Genomic DNA, 12546 nt, shown 5'->3' with positions numbered 1-12546 from the left:
GCGCAGGCAAGACAATGGGTCCGAATGCGGTATGAATCCACTCAGAGGCATATGGGAGTGCGTGGGGACTCAGAGACCTGGGAATACCAATGACACCTATAGGCCTTGTACGTAGGATATCAGAAAACTACTAAGCTAGCTACAGGGGCAAGGTGCAACTAAATACATGCGGGAATAGGGGTAACTGCAGGGGACTGGGTCGAGTCATGGTCGGGGCCGATACGGGGACCCTTCAGATAGGATCTAAGCGACCTAAGATAGAACAATTTATAGAATTGTTACACTACCCCCCCTTCTGTAGGCTGATAGTCCCTATCTGCAGTGTGTAGAAAATATTTAGAACTAATTTAGAACTAATTTAGATAGAATACAACAAGTACAACTATCTTAACTAAAATTTCCTATCACTAAGAAATAGACTAAAAACCTAATACTAATATAATGCCTTTGTTATAATGTTTTTGTTTAGTAGTAACTAGCAGTGTAGTTGTTGTTAATATAGCAAATTTATTATTTATAGCAATAAGTGTTTGCTTGCCTTACCTATATAGTCTAGTTAATGTTGTTAGTTTCTTTTTTAGCTATTATCTAAATCTCTACTTTGTAGGTATTGTTGTGCACCTAACATTTTATAGCTTAGTCTACTAACTAATTATAGTATTAAAGAAATTTACTATGCTGCTCTGCCCCCCTCCTAGAGCCTCTTTAGAGGCGTTTTAAGTTATCTGCTTTTAGGCTGCCCGCGCCCTTGCCTGCGGCCTTTAGGTTAAGTTTTCCTATTAGTCCTTTAGATTAAAGAAATGTAAATATTACACTTCACGCAATAAGAAATACAACCCTATACAAATATAGTCTAATACTGCTAGGGTATAGTTTACTAACGCGCGCGTAGGTCCCCTTGTATTGCAAGGAGGAGTTTCTAGTCCTGCAAGGCTATCTTAAGCTGTAGGCGGCGGCCTAAAACGCAGGGAGTAAGGAGGACAAAAAGGGGGCCTTTAAGGCTGTTTTAGAGTCTGCTTAGAACCTAGCGCAGGTAGCACAGGTTATAAAGAGTTAGGAAGCTAGGCTTCCTGCAGCTAGTGTTTAGGTGGCCTTATTCCACTAGAATACTAAGCTGCTCTAACAGGTTTTAGCCCTAGAGGCTCTAGTGTCTAACCTTTAGGCAGACATTACAGCGCTTTTAGGCGGCCAAGGACAAGGCGGAGGGGGTTTAGAGGGAGTCTAGAGGGGAGGGAGGAGGGGAGGGAGGAGAGGAAGAAGGGCAGAGGAGGAGGAAGAGGAGAGTCTAGAGGTGTCTAACAGCTTGCTGTTAGACCTCCTAAGCAACATGTCTATAGAGTTGTAATAATATTATGTAAAAATACAATCTAACTCCTTACTTCTATACCTTATTATCTGCTAAGTAATCTATACCTTCCACACTAGCTTTAAAAGCCTTAATCCACTTCTGTAAGGCCCTTAGAGGTCCTAGCTAATTTAGATGCTTATTATAAAAGGCTTTTAATTTATAGGGGGAACCTATAAAATTTAAAGCTTTGTACTAGACTAGATTAGGGTTATGTTCTACCTATTTTACCTAGTACTTAAGCGTTTTCTAGTAGAGCTTACTAGTAAGTATTTCCTCTACTTCCTACTCCTCTACCCTATTAATAGTAATTCTAGGGGGTTTTAGAGGTTCTTATTCTAAGAGCAGATCCTAAGGGTCTTTACAAAGCACATTTAGTGTAAAGACGTTATGTATCTTTAACCCTAAAGGTAGCTTTAGGCAGTATAAGTTTCTAACTTATTTAAGTACCTTAAAGGGGCCTTTCTATTATTTAGATAGTTTTTAGCTAGGTCTTTAAACAGCTAGGTTTTTAGTGTCTAGGTAGACTATGTTGCTAACCTTCTAGTTAACTAGCTAGCAGTAGCAATTAACTACAGTTTGCATCTAATCCTAGGCCTTTTCTATGTAGGTCTTGGCTAACTCCTAGGCTGCATGTATGCAGGTTGCTAATGCTAGGGCATCCTTATAATTTAGCTTATCTGTGGCTGTGATAGGTTCTGTAGAATGTTTCTAGTCCTAGCTTTAACGTAGTTTAGAGCTATATAGAACTTAATACAAAGACATTCTAATTATTGCATAAGGCAAAGTTATCTAAGCCTAATTAATTAGGGGCAGTAAGGAACTCTAGTTGTCTTAGTAAAAAAATATAAAAGGCCTTAGTCTTTAATTAATATACTTATTTATAATCTCTATTTAGCTATCTATTTCCTTATAATAAGCAGTAGAGAGCTTAACTTTTATGCCTAAAATTTAACAAAATTTAGACTAGAAACTAGATACAAACTAAGGTTCTTAATTAGAAATAATAGTTTTAGGTGTGTAGCTAAAACAGTACACCTATTAAACAAACAAAGCAGCTATTCCCTAGGCGTTAATTGTTTTATAGCAGGGGATAGAAATAGCTTGTTTTAACAGGCAATTAATTATAACTATAATCTAATTATATCTAGACTTGTCTTTAGAGAACTCCTTAAAGTTAATGCACAGGTGCTGCATTAGTTAAGCAGGAATTAGCAGGGGGTAGATAAAGCCTAGGGTTTAGGTCTGTTTTAGATAAGCCTTACAACAGGGGAGGCAATTCCGTACGTATTGTTTATAAGTAGCCTCCATACCCTTTTAGTAGTACTTTTAGGACAGTAACTAATAGGTCTTAGTAGCACTAGAGTGTGCTAAAGATACTTAATTATAGACTTCTTAGATAAGTTAGGTACACAGCAACAAGTCTGCTAGCACACATAAGCAGTTAGCATAGAGGAGTAGTCTGTTTTCTATCTAATAATAGCAGGGTAGAAGTTCTTACTTCTACACAAAAGAGGCTTAATTCTCTTAAAGTAATACGTTAATTAATTCTAAAAAATCTAAAGACATAACCTAGTCTAGTCTTTCTATAACATTTAGTGTAGCTGCTTAAGTTATTATTTAAGTAATATAGTACTAGGCTAGTTTAGAGTTAATTTAGAGGTGCAGTTAGTGTAGTCCTAGTAGGACCTTTAACCTATTGTTAGTTTAAGCTGCTCTTAAATTTTCTACGTCTTGTTTGCAACAACTAAGAATGTCTGCCCTAGCGTTATTCTTACTAGGGGTGTACTTAATTTAGAAGCAATACTAAGCTAACTTTTTAGCCTAACAGACCTAACAAGCATTTAGCACTTTTGTTATTATAAAGTACTCTAATAAACAATAATTAGTATATACTAGGGTGCTTGTTGCTATAGATGTAAGCTTAGCCCTCTATTATTTAAACACAGTAATAATTGCAAATAGCTCCTTATTATATATCTCTTAGTTTAGCTCTAAACTAGATAGGACCTTGCTATAGAATAATACTAGGCACTAATGTCCATCTACTTGTTCCTAAGAGAGGACTCCTGCTACTACTCTATTAGAAGTGTTAGTTTTAATTTTAGTTTACAACACAAGGTTAAAATAGCAAAGCATAAGTATACTTAGTAGCGCAAACTTTAGCTTTTTAAAAGCTACATTACACTCTAAAGTTTATATAAAAGGGGTAGTAGGGCTCTAAAGCGTGATAATTAGTTTTGCTACATAAAAGAATTCTAAAACAAATTGCTAATAAAATCTAGTAAAGCCTAAGAAGGATTTCACACCTATTACAGTAGTAGGTGCCTGCTAGTTACGTAGCACCTCTACTTTCTCTAGGTTAACCTCTAGTCCTTTATTTAAAAGTATATAGCTAAGATACCTTGTTTAAGTAACATAGAATTTGCTTTTTCTAATCTTTACTTATAATCTTGCTTGCTAGAGCCTTTCTAAGACTTTCTTAACATAGAGGATATAAGTTGCCTTGTCTTTAGAGTAGATAAAGATGTTATTAAGATAGGCAATGTAGAAATTGTCTAGATAGTTAATTAATACGTTGTTTATATAGCGCTAGTAAGTTGCTAGACTATTGCACAATCTAAAAGGCAAGACTTTACACTTATAGGTTCTATATTATGTCTAAAAGGTAGTACACTTTTTAAAGCTTAGATCTATTCTAATCTTATTAAAGGCTGCACAAATATTAAACTTAGTAAAGATTACTGCCTTAGTAGGTCTTAACAGGAGTTTGTCTATATGCAGTATTAGATACACATTCTTGCAGGTAAGAGCGTTAAGTTTGCAGTAATTAACACAGATATATAAGTTGCTATTTAGTTTCTGTACATAAAGGATAGGAGATGCAAAGGGACTCTAACTCTGCTTAATAAAGCTATATTTTAGATTGTCTATAACATATTTCTTTGTTGCCTCTAGCTCTTTAAGGTTCTGTTTGTACAACAGACTGTAACTATTAAAGAAAGGCTCTGTAAGGACAATCTTGTAGTTATATAGACAATGTACTAGTAGCTAGTAAGCTGCTGTGTAGCTAAATACATCTTAGTACTAACAGTATTTAGATAGTAATTAGAGGTTTACTAATGCTTTAGTTTTACATTTAGCGTCTAACTATAAGGCTTGCTTATCTTTAATTAACTACTTAATTTTATAGATAAAAGTTAAAAAGAACTTATTTTCTTTTCTTTTTATGTTAAAATAAAAAGCATTTGCTAAAATTAGGGTAATAGTAGCTAAATAGACCTCCTTTAGGCCTGTTCTAGACTTCTTAATAGATAGGTAGAAAAACAATTTAAGTGTCTTTAGACTGTAGACAATAGGAGACCTGTATAATTTTAGTAGCCTTAGCAAACCCTTAATGCAGTAGATTGTTAGGCTGCATAACTGCTAAAATTAGTCCTTTTCCTATAGTGTGTTGTGTTGTTTAATATCTAGCTCTACTTCTTTATTACGCGTAGGCTAGGTTAATTGCATAAGCAAGGGCAGCAAAAGTTTGTAGGTAGGCAGATATTTGCTAGGCTATATAATCTAATTTCTCTTTGTATCTAGATAAAGTTTAAAACAACATAACTATTTAATGCTAATAATGCAATCCTAGGAGCTAAGGTCTATAATAACAAAAGGGCAGTTTTAGATGCTTCTCCTATTAATTCGCATATGCAGGCAGATATACTAGTAGACAGGGACTTAGATCTAATCTTAAAAGCCCTTAACTATAACTTTAAATAGTAAGTGTTAAATAGGGACATAAAGGCATTAAGATAATAACTTAGCAGTTAGTAAGTTAATAAATAAGAAACTATAAGCACTAGTATTAACTAAGAAATTTAAACAGACTCTAATGCTTTTTAAATATAAAATAGTAGGGACTTAGAAGTGTTTTCCTCTAAACAAGTGCAACAAATTAATGTTTAATAGATTATACTTACTTAAGCCTAAAACAAAGAGTTTCCCTAGGTGTTACTGTTTCCTATCTAAGAAGTATCTAGATTAAAATTATTTATGTCTACAAATTCTTTTTTAAAATCTTACTACTCTACCTCTATTTTTTATACTCTAAGGATAGGGCAGTTACTAGTAAAATGTCCTAGTTTTCTATAATTATAATAGTTACTAGAAGTTATCTGTCTTTCTAGAGCAAGTGTCTAGCTAGATTGTCTATAGGTAACTAACGTAGACTAGGGTACCAACAGAGGTGCAGGTTAAGGTGCACTAGGATAGTATACTGCCTTAGATGTATCACTAGAAACCTTCTAAGACTAATCTGTACTAGGTCTAATAGTAGACTGTTAGGTAAGATTAACAGTTTACTCTAAAATAGCAGAGGTATTCCTTCTTTCTATGTTATAGGCTGTTAGGTAGGCTACTATAGTCTTAAAGAAGCCCTTTTAAGTGTGCTTAAAACCTAAGTTTAGTACTTTTAGGCTAAGTAGTATCTTTTTCTATAAGTAGAAAAACTATTCTGCCTTTAATACAGACTCTTTAACAGCAGCACTAATAAAGTAAGCTTTAAAGGCAGAAAATGCTTCTCCTTTGCCTATTCTTAGAGTTTAAAACGCCTGTTACACCTTTATCTCTTTATTACTAGTAATAAAGTAAGTTTATAAGAGCTTAATTATTTCTTCTATGTTCCTAAACTAAAAGTAATCTAATTTAGCTAGGTATCTAGGCTCTAGGTATTCCTTTGCGATACTAGCAGTGTGTCCCCATACTAACGCCATGCGTGCACGCTTACTCTAATAGTAATCCACATTAATGTTAAGTCTGTCTGTAATAGAGGCTTGCTATTATTTAAACATAGGTTCTTTACTATCTATAAAGTTCTTAATCTTAGGCGTGCGTTTAGTAAGGTAGCTTTAAGGGAGCTTAGAGGTGCCTAAAAAGTCTCTTACTATTAGAGTAGTAGAGGTAATTTAAGGCATTATTATAAGTAATTTAGTAGTTAGTAGGGGATAATTAGGACTAACAGTTTTTAATCTAGTTAGCTGTTTAATTTATACCCTTAATTAAGCAACTTAGTCCTTAAAGGCTATACTACTAAGGTTTAACTCTAAATCTAGTAGGTTTTTAGCTTTAAGTCCTATAAAAAAGGGTTTAGCTGTTAAGGTTAGTAGTAGTTTAGTTTTAAAGGCAGGCATCTTGCCTTAGCTGCAGCTAGAACAGGTTGCAGTCTTTACAATAAGATCTAATAGTAGTTAAAGGTTAGGCATTAGTAGTTGTCCCTAATTCTAATAAGTTATTAGTAGTCTCTAAGTTTCTACCTTAGCGCACTCTTTATAACTTTTCTAAAGGCAATTCTAATTACAGGGGATAGGAAGTTCTAAACCTAAAGGCTTTAGTTAACAGAAGGTCTCTAGAATTCTATCTATACTAACTAAATAATTTAATGTAACAGTGTGTAAGAACAGTAACCTAAACTAAATTAGACGCTTCTTAGAGTTAGACATAGTTAAATAAACAATTAATGCAATATTATTAATAAGGCTGTTACTAGCAAAAGCAAGTTTTCTAATATAATGTAACAGCATAGGCAAGACAATGGGTCTAAATGCGGTATAAATCCACTCAGAGGCATATGGGAGTGCGTGGGGACTCAGAGACCTGGGAATACTAATGACACCTATAGGCCTTGTACGTAGGATATTAGAAAACTACTGAGCTAGCTACGGGGGCAAGGTGCGACTAAATACATGCAGGAATAGGGGTAACTGCGGGGGACTGGGTCGAGTTATGGTCGGGGCCGATACGGGGACCCTTCGGATAGGATCCGAGCGACCCGAGATGGAACGATTCGTAGAATCGTTACAAAAAGAAGGCAGTAATTTTTTTAATTATATAAAAGGTCTATAAACTAGCATTAATTTAATTTAACATCTTAATAACACTACTTTAAAGTAATAATAAAGCTGTATTTAAATAAATAGAAGAGACTCTACAGAAATTTTGTAATAAACAGGGCATTACTCTAAAACTAGCGCTACTGTATATGCTAGAAGCTAATAGAGCAGCTAAACACTTAGGCTAGACTTTTATTATTTAAGCTTAAAGTTTTACACACATTAGTAAATTTTTAAAGTCTCTTAAAAACACTATATTTAGTCTTATAAGTTACATACTTAACTATACACTTATTTAATTACTTAATTAAAAGACACTATTTAAAATGCTATATAGTAAAAAACTAGACTACTCTTACCTTTACTAAATTAGTGTTAAGGCATATGTTCTTATTAAAAGGACTATAAAGTTAAACAAGCTTACACTATAAGCTTTTATTAAATATTTATGTAAGTATAACTTCTAAAACATCTATTAAATATAAAATCTAATAAATAACTATGTCTACTAGGTACATAATGTTATGTTTAACAACACTTTCTTTTATAAACTAAATAACTACGCATTATACAAGCTACTATAATAAGTAGTTAAAGATAATATTATTATAAAAACTCTTCTTACTCTAGATAATACCTTAAATAATAAAGATTACATTAACTTTATAAAAAAGCTTTTATAGCTTAAAGAGTGTAATAACAGACTTAGTAATTAGCTGCAAGAGAAGCGCTAGCTAGGCTCCCTTTATTATCTACTTTTTTCTAAAATAACCTTAGAAACTATTCTAGAGGTTAACTTAAAAAAAAAACTAATATTAACTTAGTCTTCTAAAATAACCTTAGCAACATGCTAGATAATAGCTCTAATAATAAAACACTATTAGTTATTAAAGTTTGTCTATAAATAGGCAACACAGCTATAAACTTTAAAACTAATAATAATTATATTAAGTAAGCTATAACTACTTAGCATATAGCTTTAATTAATTATAAGCCTTAGAAAATTTTTAAAGAGGCTAACTTTATTTTATACATATAGCTTAAGAAATTTACTAAACTAGGCCCTACTAAAAGCACAGCTAACATTAATAAATTAAACATTCTAGAGAGAGAAAGCAGAATAAGACGTTAATAATATGCTGCTACCTTTATGCAAACTACTACTAAAATGTCTAGCTAGTACTACGCCTTTATATTAAGCTTTATAAAAGACTTTATAAAACCTACTACTATTACTTTTAAAGCTTTTTATTAAAATAATCTACCTTCTATGCTTAAAACTTACTATAAGGCATACTACTACTAATTCTTAGACAGCTAAAAGCATGCTATAAAGATTAAATTTACAGACCTCTATTAAAAAAAGGCATTTAAGCTAGTCTCTATTACAGAGGCTGCAGATGCTTAAGTAATACTCTTAAAATAAGTATATAAGTATAAATTTAACACTAAAAGATTTTTAACTAAATTTAAAGCTTGTCTTTATGTATAAAGTAACCTCTAGGTTACTATAGCTAAAACATATGCTACTACTTTAGCAGCATGTGTCTTTAGGGCGCTTGTTGCTATTATAGCCTTATTTAGCCTACTTATGTAATAATATAACGCTATTAATGCGTTTATTAACACTTAGCTTTTAACCCTAGCATATTACAAACTACTACTAGGCTACTGTTGCTCTTAGTAACTTCTTTAACTCCTTTAAGCTTTATATAGGCTTAAAAACGCACTTAGGCTCTAGTATCTAAAGCTTACTAAGTTACTTAAGAAGCTTAGCTTTTTTTAAGTTTTTAAAGTTAATTATTTTTTTACTAATAAGAAGCTTTTAGTTTACTTTTATATTAATAACATTATTATCCTCTGCCTACTAGAGTATAAAAAGTACTTAGACTAATTTAAAATTAAGCTTATAAAGAGTTATAAGATCTAAGCTATAAAAGAACTAAACTAGTTCCTTAGCATCTAAATTAACTATAACAAAGTTAACTACACTATATAGCTTAGCTAAGAGTTATACATTAAGTAGCTTACTACTTACTTTAATTTTAATACTAGTTACATATGTTCTTAGCTAATTACTTTACTAAATGCATTAGCACTACTTTTGTAGCTTAATTAGATAACTAAAATAAATATATAAAGGATTATAGCATACTAGCAGCGCGTTAGCTCTATTAGCTATGCTGCTACTACTATTAGACCTAATATTACTAAAGCACATTTAAAGCTCTCTAAATACCTAGTTAACTTATTAGATAAACACTAAAAGGCTACTTAGTATGTTATTAAGTACCTTTACAGCACTAAAGACTATACACTTTAGTACTTAAAGACCTCTACTTATTTATTTTAAAGACTTGTATTTTACAGCGCATTAGATGCTACTTATAGTAATAATAAAACTAGTTACTGTAGCTCTAACAGCATGCTATTTACACTATTTAGCGTAGCTGTTAATTAGAAGGCCTTCTTACAGCGCTTAGTTACTAAATTAATAACTAAAGTAGAGCTTTTAGCTCTCTCTTACACTACTAGCTACTTAGAGTAGTAGAAGTAATTTTTTACTAATATAAACTTTAACACTAAAAAAAAGCTTACTTTACTATGTAATAATTAATAAACTATATAAGCTATAGTAAAAGACTTTAAGCTTAATACTAAGCTTAAGCATGTTAACATTCACAACTACTAGCTTTGCTAAGAGGTACAGGAAAGAAGAATTTGTATACGCTAGATCCCTACTACAAACATGCTAGCTAATAGCTTTATAAAGTTTTTACTTTAATAAAAGCATTAAGTATTTATTAAATAACTAGGCCTTATTTACCTAAGTAACGCTCTAAAGGCTTACTTTACTAACATTAGCTTTAAAGCTTAAGCCTACTAACTTTTTTTTTTACTGTTTTACACTTTTAAGTGCACTACTGTACACCTGTAGTCTATTATTTCTTTTGTACAGCTTTGCTTTAGTATTTACTTTGTTAAAGCTAGGGGGGTGTGTTGCACGTGTCTCACGCGATATCATACCCATGTACTGCACTATTCACTCATTAGGCATAGCTCCTATCTCGTACAGTATATAGTCAGCTCAGAGCTCTATCGAGCTCCTCAGACCTTACAATACACTCATTCCACCTTGTTTAGATCTCGCTCCCTTGTCGAGTCGTTTGCCATATGTCCCCTCCTCAGCTCATGCAAGAGTGGCGGATAGTACAACTCTAGCTGAGAGTACGAACCTCTCCTTCTCGGATGCTTCTTCGCGGCGAGGATAATTCTGTAGGTATTCAAAATGCGGGAACAGCGTCAATGATCGGCTGGTTCATGGAGGGGACATAGAATTGTTCGGTGCATCAAGTGGATATCAGACAACTGTCTTTTTATGCCACAACGCCCTGGCTGAATGAGTACTGACAATACGGTAGCTCAACAGCCGACCGATAAGCCTCCACATTACGCAGCAACTGTAGGCGGTGATGGAGATCCCTGAGTGGGAGTTCATGGTTAAACTGCTTCCTGCAGTGCCAAGTGGCTTTGCCAGCAGCCTCACACATGAATAGGTAGTGTTTAAATATTATCACTTATTATTTGCTAACATGTTATAATTAACTAGTTAGTTGTGTGCTATTAAGCATGCCTTAGATATCCTAGCAGAAGGCTGTGGGCAGGCGTAATGCTTATTTATTAAAACAGCTTTAGCCACTTTTAACGTTATCTTAACTCTGTTATCTTAGCCTCTTGTCATTAGTACTCTGTCGCCTACAACAATATTTATACACCTTCGCGTCTAACTTCTGCTGCTACAATTTCCTATCGCTTTCTCTGTTGTCAGCACAGAAATGCCTCTAAAACGCTGTGTTATAAGTCCCCTAACTACCTAGACAAGCAACTAAATCCCATCTTCCAACGCTGCTGTCTTAAGTTAAGCTCTTCCCTTTATGCCTGCTATAATCACAATAGCTAAGACAAGAGCTAAAAGGAAACGCGTAACTAGCTAAAAGGCTCTAAGCGCTACAAAGAAAGTTAGCTAGGGCTATGCAGCACAAGGTGTGGCTAAGCTAACATAACTAAGAGGCAGATTAACTTGCCTAGAAGCTAGTAAAGGGGCTGTAGACAAGCTAAAGGACGCAAAAGGCAGACCACAAAAATTACAAATTAGAGAAGAGGTGGAGGTGCTAACAAAGCAACAAACGCAAGCCACTTCTAAGGCTAAGACCAGCAACAAACAGGAGAGTAACCTTATAGCATTAAACTAGGCGAACACAGCAACCGCGAATGAAGCTGGCGCTTATGGATTCCTCGGCATGAACAGCTTAAGCTTTTCACAGGATGCAGCAGGAAGCGCGAAGAGTGTGAGAAAGTTAGAACGCATTAAGGCCGCGCATAATTTATTGCTAATTAGCTCTAATCCAGCAACAGTCTTTACTGTCCCACGCCCAAGAGCAAGGTTCGCAGCTAAGGGACAGAGCCAGAACCTTAGGATTGTGCTGGCCAACATTAGAAACTACACCACTACAGCATCTAGGGTGCTTGGCCACGGCGAACTGGAAGATATCAATTTCTGGAATGGAGCAGCTGCGGCGCGTAGTAGCCAAATACAGACTCGCGTTGTGGCTAGAAAAGGAGAAGACAAAGAATAGAACTTAGAGTTTAGGCTAGATACAGACGTGGTGTGCAAAAAGGAAGGCGAAGTGTTTGTTTTTAATAACATAAAACTTGCTATAAATCTAGTAAGTAAACACTTCTAAGTACAGCAGATAAAGGAGAAGAAGATTAGAATAAAGGCAGTCTATTAGAGATTTGTTAAATAGCTGTTTTATACAATCTTTAACTCATCTAAAACAGCTAACCTAGACATACAGTACTTCCGCATTTACATTAGACTTCTAGCAGAATAGCTAGAAAATGTTTCTTACTAGTACTAAACAATTATTAAAAACGTGTTAGGATAGAAAGGGAAGGTTAATGTTTACATTATTAGCAAGCCTACTGCAGCTATTAATAGCTGTTTAAAGTTGTTACTTATAGAGCAAAGAAGAGGACTTAGGGTGTATCTTAAAGACACTAAGCATAGTGGGGTGTTAGATATTAGAGATGCAACTAGAGTATGTTACATATTGCAAAAACTTTACCTACTACTAATTTAGGTAAAATACCACTATAATCTACTTAGAAAGGTACTAACCTGTTGCTAGCGCTATAGAATTAGTAGGCTTTAGCAATCTTAATAGGATTGTTTATAACGTCCTTAGTACCTGTCAGATTGAAGCACTGTTTCTGGGCTTCCTGAGATGAATGATGGGTTTGGATATGATGTATGGGATGATT

General features: G+C 33.9%; 2 protein-coding genes across 2 annotated transcripts; one reads left to right on the top strand and one right to left on the bottom strand.

The window, feature by feature from the left end:
• Positions 1-10232: 10232 nt before the first annotated feature.
• On the bottom strand, positions 10233-10772 carry BDR25DRAFT_349332 (uncharacterized protein; the record flags this gene model as incomplete). Its single annotated transcript, XM_033694539.1, has 5 exons — positions 10233-10267; positions 10296-10317; positions 10357-10410; positions 10454-10535; positions 10630-10772. The coding sequence occupies 5 exons, from the start codon at positions 10770-10772 to the stop codon at positions 10233-10235; spliced, it is 336 nt and encodes a 111-aa protein (XP_033553046.1).
• A 481-nt stretch (positions 10773-11253) lies between these two features.
• Positions 11254-11858, top strand: BDR25DRAFT_349331 (uncharacterized protein; the record flags this gene model as incomplete). Its single annotated transcript, XM_033694538.1, has 4 exons — positions 11254-11265; positions 11343-11451; positions 11500-11568; positions 11638-11858. 4 exons carry the CDS (start codon positions 11254-11256, stop codon positions 11856-11858), a joined length of 411 nt encoding a protein of 136 aa, XP_033553045.1.
• Positions 11859-12546: the final 688 nt, after the last annotated feature.

Source organism: Lindgomyces ingoldianus (genome assembly GCF_010093535.1).
Source record: "Lindgomyces ingoldianus strain ATCC 200398 unplaced genomic scaffold BDR25scaffold_3, whole genome shotgun sequence".
In the NCBI taxonomy this organism is placed as follows: Eukaryota; Fungi; Ascomycota; class Dothideomycetes; order Pleosporales; family Lindgomycetaceae; genus Lindgomyces; species Lindgomyces ingoldianus.
Note: the sequence above shows the minus strand (reverse complement) of the source record. Positions and strands in the feature narration are given on the sequence as shown.